Raw genomic sequence first — 19,238 nt, 5'->3', positions numbered from 1 at the left:
GCGTGTGGGGTCTTCCCGGACCAGGGATCGAACCCATGTCCCCTGCGTCGGCAGGTGGGTTCTTTATCGCCGAGCTACCAGGGAAAGCCATAGACTTCTGAGTTTTTAAAGGTGAGTATTAGAACATCGAAACAGCCCTTGTGTATAATTTTTATTTCGGATTTTCAGTGGACTTGATGAATCCATCTTAGAAGAATGTCTCCAGTATTTGGAAAAGCAACTGGAAAGCAGCCAGGCTCGTAAAGCTATGGAGGAATTTTTCTCTGACAGGTGAGCTATGCTGTGTTCTCCTCAGTGAGGGTTTCGAATGCCTTGCAGAAGCAAGGACTGTGTTGACCTGGCTGTTCTCTCAGGAAATACAAAAGCCTGCTTAGATGTTTGTACTTCCTGGAGGACTGGTTAACTGCTGGCGCCTTGAGGTTATTGGTGAAGGGGCTTGTTTTTGACTCACCAGTATTGTTGACTCACAGGTGACCAGTTCTCCTAGAGGGGATGAGACTGTGAAGAAATAGGAAAGGATGCTGTTTGTTTGACAGCTTAACATGATTCTTCCATTTTTTCCTCTCCTGCCTTTCAGTGGAGAACTTGTGCAGATCATGATGGCAACCGCCAATGAGAACCTTTCTGCTAAATTCTGTAACCGAGTTTTGAAATTCTTCACCAAACTCTTCCAGCTGAGTGAGTGACAGCTTTTAATAATCTTCTTAGGGGAACTTTGATGTCCAGCTAATGGCTGTGCCTATCTTCTCCCCGAGTGTAACTATAGCAGGAAAATGCTAACAAGTGGAGAGAATTCCTCAGAGAAAGTTTGGAAGGAAGTGGAGCCTTTCCCCTTTCCCTGGCTCACGGTCTGGGCCTCTTCCCTTCCCCTGCCCTCCTTCACTGATCGTCGCCTCTTGGTCTGTCCCCAGCTGAGAAGAGCCCTAACCCTAGCCTCCTGCATCTCTGCGGCTCCCTGGCCCAGCTGGCTTGCGTGGAGCCTGCGCGTCTCCAGGCCTGGCTCACCCGCATGACTGCATCGCCCCCCAAAGATTCCGATCAGCTGGACGTGATCCAGGAGAACAGGCAGCTGCTGCAGTTGCTGACCACCTACATTGTTCGGGAAAACAGGTAGAGCGCCTGTGTTTGTATCACGTGCTCTGACAGCCCCAGCAACAGGGTGAGAGCGTTTGCAGCTGTGTCTCCTTCAGCCTCAGTCCTGAGGCATTTTCAGTGATCCCACAGCTCCCTCTCAAGAGACTCAAGCAATCTAGCATACATCCTTGATTTTTCTCCTGGAAGAACTTTTGCAGTGGCTTCGCCTGTCAGTTGTAACTCATGTGAATGTTTTATGGTCTCGTAGCCCAAGTGCACAACTTGGCTTAGTGTGTATGATCATGCATTTAATGTTTAATTTTAAACACCTCTTAGAAATTCTTAATTCTTACAAATTTAATACTTCTGATTCCTACTGAATACTTACCAGTGTGATGTTTCTTCTCTACCAGTCAAGTTGGGGAAGGTGTGTGTGCTGTGCTTTTGGGCACCTTGATCCCCATGGCAACAGAGATGCTGGCCAACGGTGATGGGACCGGTTTCCCTGAACTCATGGTTGTCATGGCTACCCTGGCTGGCGCAGGTCAAGGTGCTGGCCATCTTCAGCTTCATAATGCTGCTGTGGACTGGCTGAGTAGATGGTAAGGGGATGAAGTGGAGGATCGCATCTGTACGTTACACCATTGCTCTTAAGGGGGATAATTAATTGCAGGCCATTTTTTTATAGCTCAGAGTGAGTATAAAAGAAACTTGAAGGAAGCTCTGTCTTTTTATTGGGGATTATTCACTATAGATTTAATCAGTTCACTTAATCTCTACTCTTTTATTAGTAGGGTTTCTTGTTCATTATTCCTAGGAGAAGTCTTGGGAAGGTGTACCAACTATCCCTGATAGGAACAGAACCCCCAGTCGCTGATGACCCACATAATTTCCAAAGAATGCCTTTAGTTCACATTGTCTACAAATCGATGCAGGATACACGGAAAAAAGCTTCCTTTCTTTGGTTCGGTGGGTGATTTTGTGTCCCCCATCCCCTTTTTTGTTTGGCAGCAAGAAGTACCTGTCACAGAAGAACGTGGTTGAGAAAATGAACGCCAGCGTGATGCACGGGAAGGTAGGGCGCGTGAGGTGTGCGGGCGGCCGGGCTGCGGGTCCTGCCTGTGGCCGTGGGGCGGGTGCCCCTGCCCGGGGTTTCGGCCCTGGCTCCCCTGCACAGCGGAGGCCTGGAACCTCAGTGTCATCGCCAAGTGCATGCCTTTAGGCCTCTTCTCGGGGGCAGCCAGTGATCTGAAGGAAGTGTTCTGCTAGACAAACATACAACAGAATCCTTCTTAAAACAGTGAGTTCCTGCCTTTTTTAGATAGTGGTGTTCTCTGGAAAATTGTCCACTGCTCCTGCATTGGAACTGTGTGCTCTGAGTGTTAAACACGGGTTACAGTTTACCTCCTCACCTCCGTCCAGACGCTAGAATTATTTACATTATCTGAAGGTTCAGGCCACTGTGCCGAGAGAAAGGGTGGCAACTGGCAGAAATGTTGCATTCAAGCATTTTCTCCCTCCACCCAACCTGTCAGCCTGTCATTGTGGCTGATTTAAATATTTTTCACTAATGGTTAAAAAAAAAGGATTATGACAGAAAAAAGCCAGTGAGAGCTTACTCACACTTTAATATAATCTTTTTATTTTTTTCTTGAGGTGTAGTTGACATAGAATATTAGTTTCAGGCTTACAACATAGTGATTTGATATTTGTATATATGGCAAAATGGTCACAGTAAGTCTAATTAAAATCCATCACCATACATAGTTAAGTTTTTTTTCTTGTAATGAGGACTTTTAAGACCTACTCTTTGGCAGCTTTCAGATGTGCATACATTAGCATTAGCTCTAGTCACCGTGCTTGACATTTCATCTCCATGACTTCCTTATTTTACCGATGGAAGGTTGTGTCTTTTGAGGCACATCAGCCACTTCACTGAACCAGCCTCCTTCCCCCGCCTCTGCACCACCTCACTGTTCTCTGTACCAGGCTGGTTTTCTCTGGAGTGACTTTTGTGTCTGTTTCAGCTTTGTTTTCCTGGTTTACGTTGTGCTTCATTTTATGAGATTTTTATATATGTATAAAATATATATAAAATATATACTGTGCTGGGCCCTTGTTGCTGCCTGGGCTTTCTCGAGTTAAAGCAAGCAGGGACTGCTCTCTAGTACTGGTGGCCTCTCTTGTTGTGGAACCTGGGCTCCATGGCGCGAGGGCTTCAGGAACTGCAGCTCCCCAGCTCTAGAGCACAGGCTCAGTAGTTGTGGCCCACGAGCTTAATTGCTCCATAGCATGTGGGATCTTCCAGGATCAGGGATCAAACCCATGTCTGCTGCATTGGCAGGTGGATTCTTTACCACTGAGCCACCAGGGAAGCCCTGTTTTATGATTTTTAAAGAGTCGTCGTTGTGCTTAAGAAGGGATGAATCGTACTGATTCAGTGCAGTTTCTTTTATTTTTAATTTTTAAAGTTTTTAAGTTTTTTGGTCACGCCATGCACCATATGGGCTCTTCGTTCCCTGACCAGAGGTCACACCTGCATCCCTTGTCTTGGAAGTGCTGAATCCTAACCACTGGCCCCCCAGGGAAGTCCCAGTGCAGTTTATTGACCAGCTACTTGCTGTTGTAGTGCAGAGAGCTAAGGAAATAGAGAATTAAAACGTGCTATTTTTCTTCTTTGCATTTTGTGCTGTTGCTTTGATCTTGAGCTTTATTGGAAAAAGCGTGAGAAAAGGTGTGGCGGTCTTCTTTTACAGCACGTGACAGTCCTAGAGTGCACCTGCCACGTCATGTCTTACTTGGCTGACGTCACCAACGCCCTGAGCCAGAGTAACGGTCAGGGCCCGAGTCACCTCTCCGTGGACGGGGAAGAGCGGGCGATCGAGGTGGACTCTGACTGGGTGGAGGAGCTGGCAGTGGAGGAGGAAGACTCCCAGGCCGAGGATTCAGTAAGTGAAGTGACCACCACGGTCACAGCTGACCGGCACTTGCAGAGCTCACGTTAACAAGCCTTTGACCTTCTTTTTTGGCCCCTGTGAGCTTCAGGACTCTTCCCAGTCCTTGTTGCTTATTCATAGCTTTCATGACGAATGCCAGGCTGATTTTCCGGGCCTGCAGAACAAGTTGTAGGACTCTAATCTCCTAGAGGAAGGACCCCTAAATAAGCCTGGGCCTTCTTCAATCTAGAGGCACTTGTCCTGCAGTTTCAACTGGTTTTTTGCATCCAAAATGGAGTTTCAGAGATGAGTTTTTCAGGGGGATGGTGTGAGCTGCATTGTAGAGAAAGCATAAGGTTTATTTTTTTTCTTAGTCACCAAACCTTAATGTCTCATCTGAAATTACATCACATTTATAGCCTGCGAGCTCTCTCCAACTGAAATAGGTTTCTGCCAGTCATTTATGAAGTCAGTGGTTTATTTTCTATAGAGTGTGTTTTTGTGGGTGCCTGTGTGGAAGGATGTATTTCTGATTTAAAAGACTTGTTATCTTTGAAGGATGAAGATTCCCTCTGCAATAAGCTCTGCACTTTCACCATCACTCAGAAAGAGTTCATGAACCAGCACTGGTGAGCGCCGTTTCCTCCCAGGCGGGGCGTCCAGGCTGGGCTCCGGGCCTGTGGCCTCACCGCCTGCCTCTCATGCTGTGCAGGTACCACTGCCACACCTGCAAGATGGTCGACGGGGTGGGCGTGTGCACGGTGTGCGCCAAGGTCTGCCACAAGGACCATGAGATCTCCTACGCCAAATACGGCTCCTTCTTCTGCGACTGTGGAGCCAAGGAAGACGGCAGCTGTTTGGTGAGAGACCAGAACCTTCTCTTGGCTCTCGAGGGTGACTTGTTAGTGATACAGATGTGTAAGCCAAACTGGGAACTCCCCACGTCACCTTCGTGGTGTCCTGGGTCTGGGTTCTGACTCTGTCAGTGATCAGTTGTACAGTCATGGCCTCAGTACTTCGCTTAGAATAGCAGAGCTTGCAGTGTCCTTAGAGATCTTGCAGTTTTTTGAAAGACCCTACCCCCACCCCAGTTTAAGATTTGTCGTTATGAGTGGGTAAAGTGTTAGCTATTAGGTGAATACCGCGAAGATTAGAACTCAGTCTTTTGGATATTCTTTAAATGGTTAGCCAGTCTCCCCTTTGAGTCAGATTTTTTCTCTGAGATCTTAGGCAGTATTTCATATGTGCTTGTGGCAGGACACTGGGAGCCTCTGACATTTCCTGTCCCTAGGCTTTGGTGAAGCGAACTCCCAGCAGTGGCATCAGCTCCACCATGAAGGAATCAGCGTTTCAGAGTGAACCTAGGGTTTCAGAGAGTCTCGTGCGCCACACCAGCACCTCCCCGGCGGACAAGGCCAAGGTCACCATCAGCGATGGAAAGGTTGCTGACGAAGAGAAGCCCAAGAAGAGCAGCCTGTGCCGCACTGTGGAGGGCTGCCGGGAGGAGCTGCAGAACCAGGTGGGCCCTGGTGGGAGGAGCTGCGGAACGGGGTGGGCCCTGGTGGGAGGAGCTTCGGAACGGGGTGGGCCCTGGTGGGGGGAGCTGCGGAACGGGGCAGGCCCTGGTGGGGGGAGCTGTAGAACGGGGTGGGCTTTGGTGGGGATAGGGGTGCGGGGGGAGCTGCAGAGCCAGTGGGCTCTGGCTGCCCACAGCACAGGAGGGCAGAGTGCAGAGCCTGGTACATGGCTGTCCTTCCCACTCCACCAGTGGTTATTTTGTCCTCCAAGGTTACTTATTTCCATCATGGGAGTAGGAGTCGTGTGTATTGTCGATCACTGCTTCGTAGGGAGTCTGTGACTGAGGAGTGTTTGGGGGGTTTGTGTGAAGGGGGATTTTAGTTGTGTGATGCTCCAGGGCACCCTTTCTTGATGTGGTCCCCTCATCTGCAGCACAGAACACAGAAAGCGGTGGGTGGTGGTTGGGTGGTCGTCATCTCGGTCTCCCAAGTGGCGCATGACTGGACGTGCTCTAGATGCCTCACTGTGCGCGGTGGGTGTGTGGGAGCAGTAGGTATCAGCATGGGGCCCCTGGCTTAGGGACCCAGTCGCATGCTGACTGGAATCAAATCCAGTGCTCGGACAGAGTGAAGTGAGGGCTGAAACACCTACTTGAAGTGAGGAAGCTGGGTCCTGGGTTCTGTAGGTCATTATTGGCAAGATGATGATGATGAGTGTGATCTGGTTTTTTTTTTCTTTTTTTTTTTTTCACTTGTGTATTTGGATTTTTCTCAGGCCAATTTCTCCTTCGCTCCTCTCGTGTTAGACATGCTCAATTTCCTCATGGATGCCATTCAGACCAACTTCCAGCAGGCGTCCGCGGTGGGGAGTAGCAGCCGGGCCCAGCAGGCCCTCCGGGAGCTGCACACAGTGGACAAGGCGGTCGAGATGACAGACCAGCTGATGGTGAGTGGTCAGGGTCAGGGGGCAAGGGGCATGTGGGAGCCAGCACATCTACTGGGAACCCAGAGGGCTCTTAATGCTCTGAGATGCATCCTTAGAAAGTCACCCATGGGCGTTCAGAACCTAGACTGTAAGAACCTGTGACACCCAGTGTGAAAATCATCACGTGAGGTGTGTCTTCTAACAAAGGGGATCGGAGGGCACATGGACCAACAGCGAGTAAGTCTCCTTTTCAGTTCACGTAAATATGTGAACCCCTGTCTGTGAGGAGTGACATTTGGGGGCGATTTTAATAGCTAGGAATGTCTTCTGTATGTAAAATAGAAGACCACCTTATTGTATCTTCTCCCCCAGGGTTCACATTGCATGCAGAAGTAATGCTGTCCTCTTTGGCTTAGAGCCTTTTACATTGTCTTCCTTTAGTTCTTGCTGTGATGTGGCTGCTAAGTTCTAAGTTGTCCACTGTACCCCTGCTGCCCAGCACTGACTGTAGGACTCCTGGAGTGGTCTGCTTGGCTTCTTGAGCAGCTGTGTAAAATAAAATAGTAGGACTTCTTTGGTGGGCCAGAGGTTAAGAACCTGCCTGCCAAGGCAGGGAACATGGCTTTGATCCCTAGTCCAGGAACTGAGATTCCCCATGTGGGAGCAGCTAAGCCCATGTGCTACGATTACCGTAGCCTGCAAGCCAGAGTCCATGGTCCAAAGCAGAAGCCACTGCAGTGAGAAACCCGAGCACTGCAACGAGAAGTAGCCCCTGTTCGCCACAACTGGAGAAAGCCTGTACGTGGCAGAGAAGATCCAGAGCAGCCAGAGTTAAAGAAAAGGAGAAAGGAAACTCCTGGCACTTGTGGAAGGGTAGCATAAAAATGAGTGAGGCACACGAATAGATCGCACAGGGTGCCTGCTTCTGAGGGAAGCATGATCACGTGGTAGTGCACACAGAGACAGACACAGGTATTCTGACGTTTTATTGAAAATAAGTCACTGTTGGGAATTCCCTAGGGCTCCAGTCATTCGGACTCTGTGCTTCCACTGCAGGGGGCCTTCGTTTAATCCCTGGTCAGGGAACTAAGATCCTGCAATGGCCAACCTCCCTCCCCTAAAAATCAGTCACAGTTTTAGATCAGTGGTTTTAGACTTGCAGATGTTAACGATGAAGCTAGAAAAATATTGGGATGGTGTTGGTGATCCATAAGGTTGCTGACTTTTAATTTTATTGGGGTAAATCAATGAAAAAAAACACTATCATCATTATCATTTTATTTTTTAAAAGGGCATTTTGGGAATTCTGCGGTGGTCCAGTGGTTAGGATTTAGTGCTTTCACTGCTGAGGGCCCGGGTTCGATCCCTGGTTGGGGAACCAAGATCCCACAAGCTGTGTGGCATGGCCTAAAAAGAAAGATGGGGGTGCTTTTTAACACTTAAAAAAAAAATCACTACTTATGTTAATTTAGTTGTATGCAGCATTTACCTCATTGTTCTTATTGGACTGACAGTAATTTTGATGAATTGACTGTCCATGGATTAGAGATTGGAAACCTTTGCTCTTGAGTAACTAAATTGTACAGTATTTCAGTCACATGAATAGTGTATGTATGAATCCACTTGATCTATTTTGCCTTATTACTGCCTACTCTCTCTGCGTCCGTCTTTGCCAGGTTCCCACGTTAGGCTCCCAGGAAGGTGCCTTTGAGAATGTTCGGATGAATTACAGCGGAGACCAGGGTCAGACCATTCGACAGCTGATTAGTGCCCACGTGCTCAGGAGGGTGGCTATGTGTGTGCTCTCCTCCCCTCACGGGCGCCGCCAGCATTTGGCTGTCAGCCACGAGAAAGGCAAGGTGGGTCCTCCAGTCCCCTCCCTCTCAGTTGAGGTCATGTTTGTCTTAGGTGCTGAGCAGAACACATAGGGGACAACACCCAGATTGGCCCACTAGGAAAACGTCTGTTTTTGTGAATTCTAGCAAGGCTTCAGGGACAGAGCTCAGCAAGCTCTTCTGCTGGAACCCTGAGTTACGTTACCACACTTAGCACCAGGATGCCTGGGACAGAGGCTGACTAGTACTTCCCACTGTGTGATTCAAACCCCAGGTGAGGGTGACGACCGAGGCTTCCTAGGACAGTGTGGCTTGCAGTCTTCCTCAGGTTAGCCCCTCTGGAAGACACAGTGGAGAGAGGGGAGTCTCCCAGGAGGGCGCAGTGGCCCTTATTCAGGTCTTCCCTGCCCTCCCAGCCCTCTTGGAGACCCAGGGAAGTTTATGGAATTCTATGGAACGGGAGGAGCTAGAGGAGAGGTTTTATCTTTATTTTTGAGGAGTCCTAACTCAGCCTCTGTTTCCTGGCTGCTTCGTTTGTCCCCTCTTTACATTAAGTGAAGAAGAGACTAGAGATAAAAGTGGCCCTGACACATTTCCAGAAACGTTTTCATAGAAAAATGAGAAGGGACAGTAGTGTGCGGGAATTGTTCAATATTTTATGAGCAGATTATATGAAGTTGGTTTCTTTTGTCACCTCTAGAAAGAAGAAGTGAAAGACATTCCATTCTTTAAGCCAGAGAATATAGACACTGGTACTGGTCTTGGGTTTTTTAAGAGACTTGCTCACAAAAACAGCCTCCAGATCAGTAGCTCTGATCTGGAGTGAAGATCAGTGAGGGAGCTTTTGTTATTGCTGCTGTTCCCTGAGAGGAAGAGGGCTGGGAATAAATTGGTAATTGTTCCGGCAGATCACTGTCCTCCAGCTCTCAGCTCTGCTGAAGCAAGCAGATTCCAGCAAAAGGAAGCTGACTCTGACCCGCCTGGCCTCTGCCCCGGTACCCTTCACTGTGCTCAGCCTCACGGGGAATCCTTGCAAGGAGGACTACCTGGCCGTCTGTGGGCTTAAGGTAATCCTGAGCCAGTTTGGTTCTCTTGAACTATAGGTCACTGTGACCTTCTCTACTGTTCTTAGCTCCACCTTCTTTTACTCATTGTTGAGATTGGAACTTAAAAGCCATTGGGAAGACGAAAGAAGTCTTTGAATTTCTTCCACGTCTTCCAGATTTCTCTTGTATTGGAAATAAGCTCTGTGTGTTCTTGACTCCTGACCGTGTCACTCGACAGTCTGAGTACTGTCTGGAGGCGGCAAATGCCGGGGAGGAACAGGCAGCGTTGACCTCTGAAGTGAGTGGGCCCCCTTAATCCCCAGACCCCCTTAACCGCCTGTCCCTTCGCCCGTGTCCAGGACTGCCACGTGCTCACCTTCAGCAGCTCAGGCTCTGTCTCGGACCACTTGGTTTTGCACCCCCAGTTGGCCACGGGGAACTTCATCATCAAAGCCGTGTGGTTACCCGGCTCACAGACTGAGCTAGCGATCGTCACCGCAGACTTTGTCAAGGTATAGTACAGCTCTCTGATGGTCTGGCCCTACAGTGGTTTTGCTTTTAAATTCAGAATGCCTGGTCTCCATTACGTCTGCTAACTTCTTTAAGAAGTTAAAAATAGAAAGTCCTCACATCTTGCTACCTCTTGCCCTGTTGCTGAGCAGGGGCCGTCCACGCACAGGTAACAGGTAACCGATTCCGGTGCAGCCCCCCTGTGCCACTGCGCCGCTCTCAGTCGCTATTCTTGGCGTGGACTTAGCTGCTGGGCCTCTCCTCTGCCATTCCTTACGAGAGAGTGGGAAGAGGCCTTGTTTATCTTTGTGTGCTCAGCGCCCGGCCCTGACGGGTGTGTGCTGAGTGGAAGAGTGCCCTTCCTCACCACTGCCGCTTCCTGGATGCACCGGGAGAGTTTGGGCCTGGGGCTGAGCTAGACCTCCCTTATTTGATCTTTCTTCTCTTCTGCAGATTTATGACCTATCGGTTGATGCCTTGAGTCCAACCTTCTACTTTCTCCTGCCCAGCTCAAAGATAAGAGATGTTACCTTCCTCTTCAACGAGGAGGGGAAGAACATCATTGTTATAATGTCCTCAGCGGGGTACATCTATACACAGCTCATGGAGGAGGCCAGCAGTGCCCAGCAAGGACCCTTCTACGTCACCAACGTACTGGAAGTCAACCACGAGGAGCTGAAGGTTAGAGCGCACGGTGCTGCTTCCTTCTGGGCCGGGGTTCATCAGCCCAGTGGCTGTTTCATTGTTTCTCTTTTCTTTTAACTTTTTACATGACAGCAAAGCTCTAGTTCTAAAGGATTAAACTTGAAGTTCTTTTATTCTCATGGTATTTTTAAGATTTACCACCGAGATCTGATGCTTAGAGAATGAGAGCCCCTAATCATGGTGTAAAATGAATGAGCAGAGACTTCCCTGGTGGGCTAGTAGTTGAGAATCCACCTGCAGGGGGGCATGGGTTTGATCCCTGTCTGGAAAGAGTCCACATGCCATGGGGCAGCCACGCCCACAAGCTGCAGTACGGAGCCTGCTGCCGCCACCACGGAGGCCCGCGCGTCTCGAGCCTGTGCCCTGCGGCGACAGAAGACCCTGCGGTGAGGCCCTCGCACTGTAGCCAGAGAGCAGCCCGCCTGCGCCGAGTTAGGGAAAGCCTGGTGCATCATCGAGGACCCAGTGCAGCCAGAAATAAAAGCACCCGTGTACATTAAAGAATGAATACATAAGATGAGTGGCCAGCCAGAGTGGCAGCCGGTGCCCCAGGCGGCTGAGAACCTAATGTGCTGTTGTCTCTGTCGCGACAGGACAGTAACAGCCAGGTGGCGGGCGGCGGTGTGTCCGTCTATTACTCACACGTGCTGCAGATGCTCTTCTTCAGCTACTGTCAAGGCAGGTCGTTTGCAGCCACCGTCAGCAGGACGACTCTGGAGGTGCTGCAGCTCTTCTCCATCAACATCAAAAGGTGGGGCTGGGCACTTAACCTTGAACTTCCGCAGCACCCCGTGTTCAACAGGGGAGTTCCGCCCCCTCCCCTCCCGGGGACTCTCCCTTCCCTGCCTGGTACCTCTAAACTAGGCAGCATCCGGTGTTGGTAGGTTGGCTGGTCTGCATGGTTTGTCCTCCCAGGCTGTTAGAGGCGGTTTGGGGGGGGGGCCACTGTCCCTCAGAAGGAAAAGCTACAGTCAAGGTAGCAAATGTGGTTTTAATTTAATGAGAGTTTTCAGAAGGGAATGTCAGTTTCTTTCTCCTAGACATTCCTGCTGCTAAGATGCCCTTGAAGTTTCCCTCCTGGTTGGGGGCGGGGGCTGTTGATCAGTAAATAGAACATGATGTCAACATATGGGGCATGGTGGGAGTTTGGGGAGGTGGGGGCTGCCATCAGGCTTCCAGAAGATAGGGGTATGTGAGGTAGGGGGTGTTTTATTTAAGGAGGAGGCAGAAAAGGTTTAAGGTTTCTTTCCCTCTTCCTTTTCTGCCACTGAAAAGCCATTACAACACTTTCTCTCTGCCCTCTGTCTGTGAATCAGCTGGTTTGGGGTGAAATAAAATGGTTACCATTCATACAGAGCTTGACGTGCTTGGAAATTCTTAAAAGGAGAACGGGTTGTTAGCCTTTGACTCCTACGTGGGCCTGTGCAGTTGATAGCCTTAGGCACCTAGGGACCCCGATCCCTCAGACAGGGAGAGCCTGAAACAGGGCTCCCGCTGGGCGCGCGTTGTGTGAGACTGTGCGTGTGGCTCAGAGGAAAACTGAGTGATGGGTAATTTGAGTCCTCGGGTGGGTGTATTTCTCTGAGACTCAGTAGGTAGTGAGGGTGTCCTTCAGGTCCACGAGAGAGCTGGTAGATGGTGAGTGACACCCTGACTGGCCACCTTTGTCGTCTGCAGTTCCAACGGCGGCAGTAAGGCGTCTCCTGCCCTTTGTCAGTGGTCTGAGGTGATGAACCACCCTGGCCTGCTGTGTTGTGTCCAGCAGACTACAGGCGTGCCCCTGGTGGTGATGGTGAAACCGGACACTTTTCTCATCCAGGAGATCAAGACTCTTCCTGCCAAAGCAAAGGTGAGTGCCACGTTCCCCCATTGCTTGAGTAGACCGTGACCTGCCCTATTTTTGTATATCCTGTCGCTTTCCCAGCTCTTCTGTCAAAAGTCTATAGAAGAATCTCCTCCTAGACGTCTTTTCTTTGCCGGCCTTTTGCACCCCCCGCCCCGTTGACCGTGAGACCAGTGGCTTCTCTGCCTCTTTGTGTAGGCCCTGCTCCGTAGACGTGGGAACTAACATGGCCCTTCCCCTCCTCCTAGATCCAGGACATGGTGGCCATCAGGCACACGGCCTGCAACGAGCAGCAGCGGACGACGATGATCCTGCTGTGTGAGGACGGCAGCCTGCGCATCTACATGGCCAACGTGGAGAACACCTCCTACTGGCTGCAGCCCTCCCTGCAGCCCAGCAGCGTCATCAGCATTATGAAGCCCGTCCGCAAGCGAAAGGCGGCCACCATCAGTAAGTCCCGCCCCCGAGGCCTGCCCGGGGAGGGGGCTCGGAGTAGACGGCCATGGATACCCATGAAAAACGGGGACTGGGCCCTCTTCAGTGGTTAAGATTCTGCAGTTTCAGTGCAGAGGGTGTGAGTTCAGTCTCTGGTCAGCTAACTAAGATCTCAAATGCCTTGTGGCATGACAAAAGAAAGAAATGGGGACTGTCTTGCTTGTGTGGCTTATAAAGGTAGAGGTTGTGCTAGCTAGCTCCCTAGAAGCAGAGACAAGGTTCTTGCAGCTACCCCTTTTCTGAGCATGGCAAACATCTGTTGGCTCTCTGCAGATAGTAGTTCCTAGGTGCCCAGGAAAGAGTGCTCTCTTGGATCTGGTTTGAGATAGTTTTCTCTCCGTTTAGGGAAAGTGGCTTGCCTGATGGGGTGGGCAGGATGGAACTGGCGGAGGAGTAGATCCTTCAGTTGGTTTATTCTCACCAAGTAGTGTAGAAGCCAGGCCTTCCCTAATGGCTCAGCTTAAGAATCCACCTGCAATGCAGGAGACATGAGTTCAGTCCCTGGATTGAGAAGATCCTGTGGAGGGGAGGGCATGGCAACCTACCCCAGTATTCTTGCCAGAAAAGCCCCATGGACAGAGCCTAGCAGGCCAGAGTCCATGGGGTCGCGAAGAGTCAGGCACGGCTGAAGACACTGAGCGTGCACGCGTGCCTTGGGGAAGCCGTCCTGGGTGCTGAGCTGGGAGTCCTGCGCCTGAGTGGTAAAGCAGGACTCCTTCAGGAGTGAAAGCTTGCGTTTAGCAGTGAGTGACTTGGTCTGAGCAAAAAAAGATCATTACAGCGTTCTTCCCACTCCCTGGAATCTGTTCTAGAGCCTGTATTTGAGAAAATTGTGCAGCTCATCCTCTATAAAGAAATAGTTCCTGTTGTTTATTTTAGTTAAGCCAGCTCTGAGAGAGCCTGTTGTGAGTGAGTGTTCCAGATCCTGACACCAGATCTCTTTGCCCTGCAGGGTCGTGTTGTGGTTTGGGGTGGTGACTCTTGGGCAGCTGACCGCATGTAGGCATCATAGTGATGCCAACCGTGTCCTCCCAAGTTGGCCTAAGGTTGGGGTGCGCGTGTGAGCTCGGGTGCAGAGGATGGGGCTGCGCTAATGACGGTGCTCTCTGGCCCCCGGGGCTGCCCTCCACAGCAACCCGCACCTCCAGCCAGGTGACCTTCCCCATTGACTTCTTTGAGCACAACCAGCAGCTGACCGACGTGGAGTTTGGTGGGAACGACCTCCTGCAGGTCTACAACGCACAGCAGATAAAGCACCGGCTGAACTCCACGGGCATGTATGTGGCCAACACCAAGGTGAGGCCCGGCTGCGGGGCCCCGGCTTCAGTCCCTGGGCAGCAGGGCTCGCGAACGTGTGATGTGAGGACACACCTCCTGTCGGGATGCAGGCTCACGGTTGCTAACCCTTGACTGTAGTCTCATGGTCCCCAGAATAAACAGATACTCTCAGCTCCACGCAGGAGGGCCCCTGCTCCTGTGTTACCAGCAGGGTTACCGTGCCCAGGGCGGCAGGAGGTGGTTAGTGCCGGGGAGAAAAGGAGCCTGAGATGGAAGGCTCTGCTCCCCGCCTGTGCTTCCCGTCCTGGGAAGCAAGTCACTGCCGAGAAACGGAAGGATAGAGGCCTTGTGTAGGATCGTGCGTGTGTCACGTCTCAGGGAGGACTGGAAGTTGGCCCTTAAGAGCTTGTGTTCATTTGACGACTTGCGCCTCTCCCCCCTCCAGCCCGGTGGCTTCACCATTGAGATCAGTAACAACAACAGCACCATGGTGATGACAGGCATGCGCATCCAGATTGGGACCCAGGCAATTGAACGGGCCCCATCGTACATTGAGATCTTCGGCAGAACCATGCAGCTTAACCTGAGTCGCTCACGCTGGTTCGACTTCCCGTTCACCAGAGAAGAAGCCCTGCAGGCTGATAAGAAGCTGAACCTCTTCAGTGAGTCCCCGGCTCCTGGCACAGATTGTATCCATCTCATGATTAATTCTGACTGCAGGGCCACTTCTCTGTGGCTCTCCAGGATTCTGGGGTCCCTCTGCTCTCCTGATAGCTCTGTGGTCTCTGCCATCAGGAAATATTGAGCTTCATTTGGGACATAAAGGAGGCAACGTGACAGGAAAGGGATATACTTGAGAATGGGGGGGGTAGAGACGCGGCAGCTGCCTCAGGGCTCCCTTCTGTAGGCTTGGGTGACCTCACTGATGGCGCTGCCTTCCTGTCTAGGCAGAGAGGTGGTGAGATTAGCACCTGACATCACGAAGCTGTCTGAAGGTGCAGTTGAGGGCCTCAGGGCACATGTCACTGAGAAATGTTTAGCAATGCCCTTAAAACCTCAGAGTAGACATCCCTGGGCCTTCCATAAGGTTGACAACTTTCCTTACCATTTACTGGCCACCTGTCTGATACTCTTTCTTCCAGAAACAGTTGCTGTTAGTACGAATGAGGATGATCTGTGCTTTGAACAAAAGGAGTGTTTAGAGATCCCTGGGGGTGGAGTTGGGAGACATGGTATTCTGATAGCTCCGGAGGACCCCTGCACTGGTATTTGGGGTCTCTTCGTCTGAGTAGGAGACTTCATGGACTTTTGGTTCATGGAACTGTGTCTGCATATGTTCAGCATCTGTACCAGGTGAAAGTGCTGCTGAAGTCTCAGGAGATAAAGTTCCTCTGTGACTGAAATGGTTGCGGCTCACCACCTTGTCCACACCAGTCTGGGCTTTGCTTTGTAGGGGATGCTCCTTAGAGCCCCTTAGAGAGCGTGCTTCCCAACGGCTTCTCTTGCTTATCATAGTTGGGGCCTCGGTGGATCCAGCAGGCGTCACCATGATCGATGCTGTGAAAATTTATGGCAAGACTAAGGAGCAGTTTGGCTGGCCCGATGAGCCTCCGGAAGAATTCCCTTCTGCCTCCGTCAGCAACATCTGTCCTTCAAACCTGACCCAGAGCAACGGCACTGGAGACAGTGACTCAGCGGCCCCTGCCACCACAAGTGGGCCTGTCCTGGAGAGGTACCGGCGCCGGCGGGTAGCCCTTTGTTCTCACCCGTCCACTCTTCCAGCAGAGCCTGAATCTTGAGAGACCGAGCCCCTCATAAGTGTCCCAGGTCTGGCCTGTGATTTTCAAGATTTCACACCGCACCCCCGCACGCAGGGTCTCCTGATGAGCAGACAGGGCTTGGCGGCGTGCTCAGAGCCAGCTGACTCCCAGGGCTCTGCCCCAGGGCTGCTGTCCCTTCCCTTCTCTTACTGCTCAGGTGCCCTTGGGAGCAGTCAGAGGCTGCTGACCAGAAGACGCTTGAGCCAGATTTAGAGATTAGGATCCAGTCTTGCTGAAATTATAGGGAAAAGTCTTCCCTTTCATTCCAATTTCATCATCTTCTCATCTTTCTCTGCAGCAGTTACTTCCTGTGGTAATAACACTGCTGCCAAGAGGCTGTCCCAGGCTTCTTGTAGCAGAGTTCAGAGCCCCCTGGGGCTCCCCCCAGCGGCCTTCTTAAGCACTGCGCTTGGCTTCTTCGTGCTGGGGCGCTGCGGTTTGCCGCCGTAGAGCCAGCAGCTCAGGATGTAAGATGTGCAGTTCTTACATTGGAGGCGTGAGAGCAGCCCGGCTTGGAACCACTGCCGCCCACCAGCAGCCTCCCCGCCCCTCCTTTTCTCTGTCTCCCCACGCCCTTCCCACTCTGTTCTTATATTGTTTGCTTAGGATGTGTTTCCAGGTTTCTCTGAGCTTCACATTTTTTTCCTTTTTTTTTTCCTTTTGCTTCTCCCCCAAGTTCTGAAACTGAGTCCCTAACCAAGCTGGACCGGTTAGTATGCCCTCTTTCATTTCTTTGCACGAGCGAGTGTGTGTTAGAGAGCCGTGTAACTGATGACGTGGCTTTGCGTTGATTCCGCTTCTGTGGGCGAGTCCTGCCGCTTCTTTCTGTCCCCATCGTTGCATGGCTGCAGAGCTGTCCTGTGTCCCCGTGGAGAATGCGGGGGGTTGGACATGCGTGCTTGGTGTCGGCCGCCCCTGCCTTCCCCCACCCCGCTCTGCAGGGGTGAGGTGGGGGGTGGGGCGCCGAGTCAGTGGAGACGGTCTGTCGATGGAACAGCCACCAGGGAGCTTGTTTTGTCCTCCTAGGTTTTATGCCCCAGGCCCCTCTCTACTGCCGCCCTCTGCCCCTCGACCTTTCTCTCACCAGCTGCCTTCTCCACACTTTCCCCTGTCTGTCCAGAGTTTCAGCCCTCAGGCCGTTGGTCTTTTTACTGTGCTGCCTTCAACGCACACGAGGGATCCCTGGGGAGTGTGGCCCTCTGTACCCTTTGATGGTTGGGCTTCTTATCCTTCCCTGAGAGAACATTGCCCAGTTTTCTAAAGGGGCTTCAGCCTACCCTTTGAATGTTGGTAATTGGCGTGAACCTAAAAACCCAGTTGGTTCCCTTCCCCATACTGGGCGACTCCTAGGAAGTGCCCTTGTGCACCTTCTTGGAGTGTAAGTCAAGTGTGACCATAGCTCTCCCAGTGTAAGAAGATGGCTTGAACCTTTCCCTTTGTGTATCCCCTTTGCCTACTGATCTTGGGGCACCTGAGCTTCGGGTCCCATTGCATCAAGACTGTTAAGCCTGTCTCCGTGATCCCTGCCACAGGCAGCAGAAGGAAGTGCCCTTATCCTCTTTGAGGAAGAAAAGCCCTGTCTTTGAGTCGCAGATTATGAACGTGGCCTCAGGTTGATCTGCAAGCAGGAGCCAGGCTCCTTCCGGCCTGTGACACAGGGAGCGACCCACGTGGTGCCTGTCTGTGGCAGGTCTTAGCGAGCTTTGATTTCGTGTTTGGCGCTCACTCCTGTCCCTAAGGGCCTCGGGACTGTAGTCTGCGCAGGCTGGAGCACCAGGCGGAGAGAAGGGGGGCTTTTGTACTCAAGCCAGCTTTTCTGTCTCCCCAGGCTGGTTGTGAGTTCTTTAGAAGCCCTGGAAAGCTGCTTTGCTGTTGGCCCAATCATCGAGAAGGCAAGTTACTTTTTTAAAGCACATGGGAGCTTTCTGAAGAGGCAGGAGGTCAGAGGCCCCAAAGCCTTGCAGCTCAAGTACATTTATAGCATGATCTTGATTTGCAAGGGTGATCCAGAGGAGTCTTCAGCTTAAGGCTTTATGTCCTACTTCAGGGGACCCGTGGTGGGAGTGTGTGTAACACAGGGTGCGTGCTGGTTAAAGAGCACTGTGGCAGGAGTCCTGATCTTGGTCTCGATGTCTGTACCTGTGTGTGGGAGGGCTGTGTTTTCTGCAGTTCTTTGTCTTGTTCCCTGTGGTCCGTGGAGCCCAACCTCGTCCTGTTAGGCTAGAAGAGGGGGAGGGGGAGGGCAGGGTGTGGGCAGCTCATCCTGCATGGCTTGTGTGGGTTCGTGGCAACCCTGCTGTCTTCTGCATCAGGAGAGAAACAAGACCGCAGCTCAGGAGCTGGCCACGCTGCTGCTGTCCCTGCCAGCCCCCGCCAGCGTCCAGCAGCAGTCCAAGAGCCTGCTGGCCAGCCTGCACACCAGCCGCTCAGCCTACCACAGCCACAAGGTAATCGGGGGCGTCTTCCGTCAAAGTGGACGTGGTGGGACTGACAGGAGAGCAAGTAAGTTGGCCTCTTGGACCGCAAGCAGGGGTGTCACGGAGTCAGGTGGGGAGAGGAGAGCGTTGAGGTTAGACCCACATAAGCCTCATGTTTTTCCTGAGAAATGAGTGTCACTCAGAATGAGGACAAGCCTCTAACAGGCCCCTGGTTTGCGTTCTTTTTTTTCTCCTGTTACTTTAATAGAATTGACAAGATTTAAGGAAGGGAGGGGAAGGCCATTTGAGTAGGGGGGCTTCTCGCTGGAGGACGGGAGAGGGACGGCACTCAGGAGGTCAGGACTGCTGGTGTCTTCACTCCTCCAGGCCCGCACAGGCCTCAGAGAGGTGCACTTACTTGCTTGTGAAGAATTTGGTGAGTGGGTGAAAGAGACTCGGGGGAGGTCTGGGGAGAGGGAGTCTCACCTATTAAAGTAAGTAGCAACGAAAGGCAGTAAGTTTGGCCAGTTTCGTAAATAGAAAAGAGTGTCAGCATTTCAGATCCATGAGGGGGAAGCCACCAACCCAAATGCCTTGGTTAGCTATTCTGCCTCCAATGCAGAGAATTGAGAAATGTGAGTTTAACTTGCTGAACCTCTCAAGGAAAGACAGTTTTGGAAACATAGCTTTGGTATGACCCTGCAGAGAAATGACTTTGTAGGAAAGAGATCTGGGATGTTGCTATTCTGGAGAATCGGCTGGTTCTGGTTTTCCAATCAGGCTTTGATACTGATTTCATGGCTTGTGAATATTTTTAAGTGGCTTTAACATTTTATG

At 51.4% G+C, this 19,238-nt stretch overlaps 1 protein-coding gene across 8 annotated transcripts in view; it reads left to right on the top strand.

Annotated features, from left to right (window-relative positions):
* UBR4 (ubiquitin protein ligase E3 component n-recognin 4) overlaps positions 1–19,238 on the top strand; it is a 130,646-nt gene that overhangs the window by 41,511 nt on the left and 69,897 nt on the right. For 5 of the 8 annotated variants that reach the window (XM_043445857.1, XM_043445858.1, XM_043445855.1 and 2 more), the window contains exons 30-52: positions 169–270; positions 578–678; positions 912–1,110; positions 1,488–1,676; positions 2,086–2,149; positions 3,831–4,022; positions 4,569–4,639; positions 4,723–4,870; positions 5,302–5,529; positions 6,303–6,473; positions 8,129–8,311; positions 9,196–9,354; positions 9,693–9,845; positions 10,297–10,524; positions 11,142–11,299; positions 12,226–12,397; positions 12,640–12,841; positions 14,019–14,182; positions 14,610–14,826; positions 15,680–15,896; positions 16,661–16,693; positions 17,813–17,876; positions 18,297–18,431. In XM_043445857.1, the coding sequence (XP_043301792.1) occupies positions 169–270; positions 578–678; positions 912–1,110; positions 1,488–1,676; positions 2,086–2,149; positions 3,831–4,022; positions 4,569–4,639; positions 4,723–4,870; positions 5,302–5,529; positions 6,303–6,473; positions 8,129–8,311; positions 9,196–9,354; positions 9,693–9,845; positions 10,297–10,524; positions 11,142–11,299; positions 12,226–12,397; positions 12,640–12,841; positions 14,019–14,182; positions 14,610–14,826; positions 15,680–15,896; positions 16,661–16,693; positions 17,813–17,876; positions 18,297–18,431 (3,550 nt within the window). The remainder of the gene's footprint in view (positions 1–168; positions 271–577; positions 679–911; positions 1,111–1,487; positions 1,677–2,085; positions 2,150–3,830; positions 4,023–4,568; positions 4,640–4,722; positions 4,871–5,301; positions 5,530–6,302; positions 6,474–8,128; positions 8,312–9,195; positions 9,355–9,692; positions 9,846–10,296; positions 10,525–11,141; positions 11,300–12,225; positions 12,398–12,639; positions 12,842–14,018; positions 14,183–14,609; positions 14,827–15,679; positions 15,897–16,660; positions 16,694–17,812; positions 17,877–18,296; positions 18,432–19,238) is intronic. The other 3 variants (XM_043445860.1, XM_043445861.1, XM_043445856.1) reach the window with 1 other exon arrangement.

Source organism: Cervus canadensis, chromosome 24 (assembly GCF_019320065.1).
Source record: "Cervus canadensis isolate Bull #8, Minnesota chromosome 24, ASM1932006v1, whole genome shotgun sequence".
Lineage (NCBI taxonomy): Eukaryota > Metazoa > Chordata > Mammalia > Artiodactyla > Cervidae > Cervus > Cervus canadensis.
This window is presented reverse-complemented; position numbering and strand designations above follow the sequence as displayed.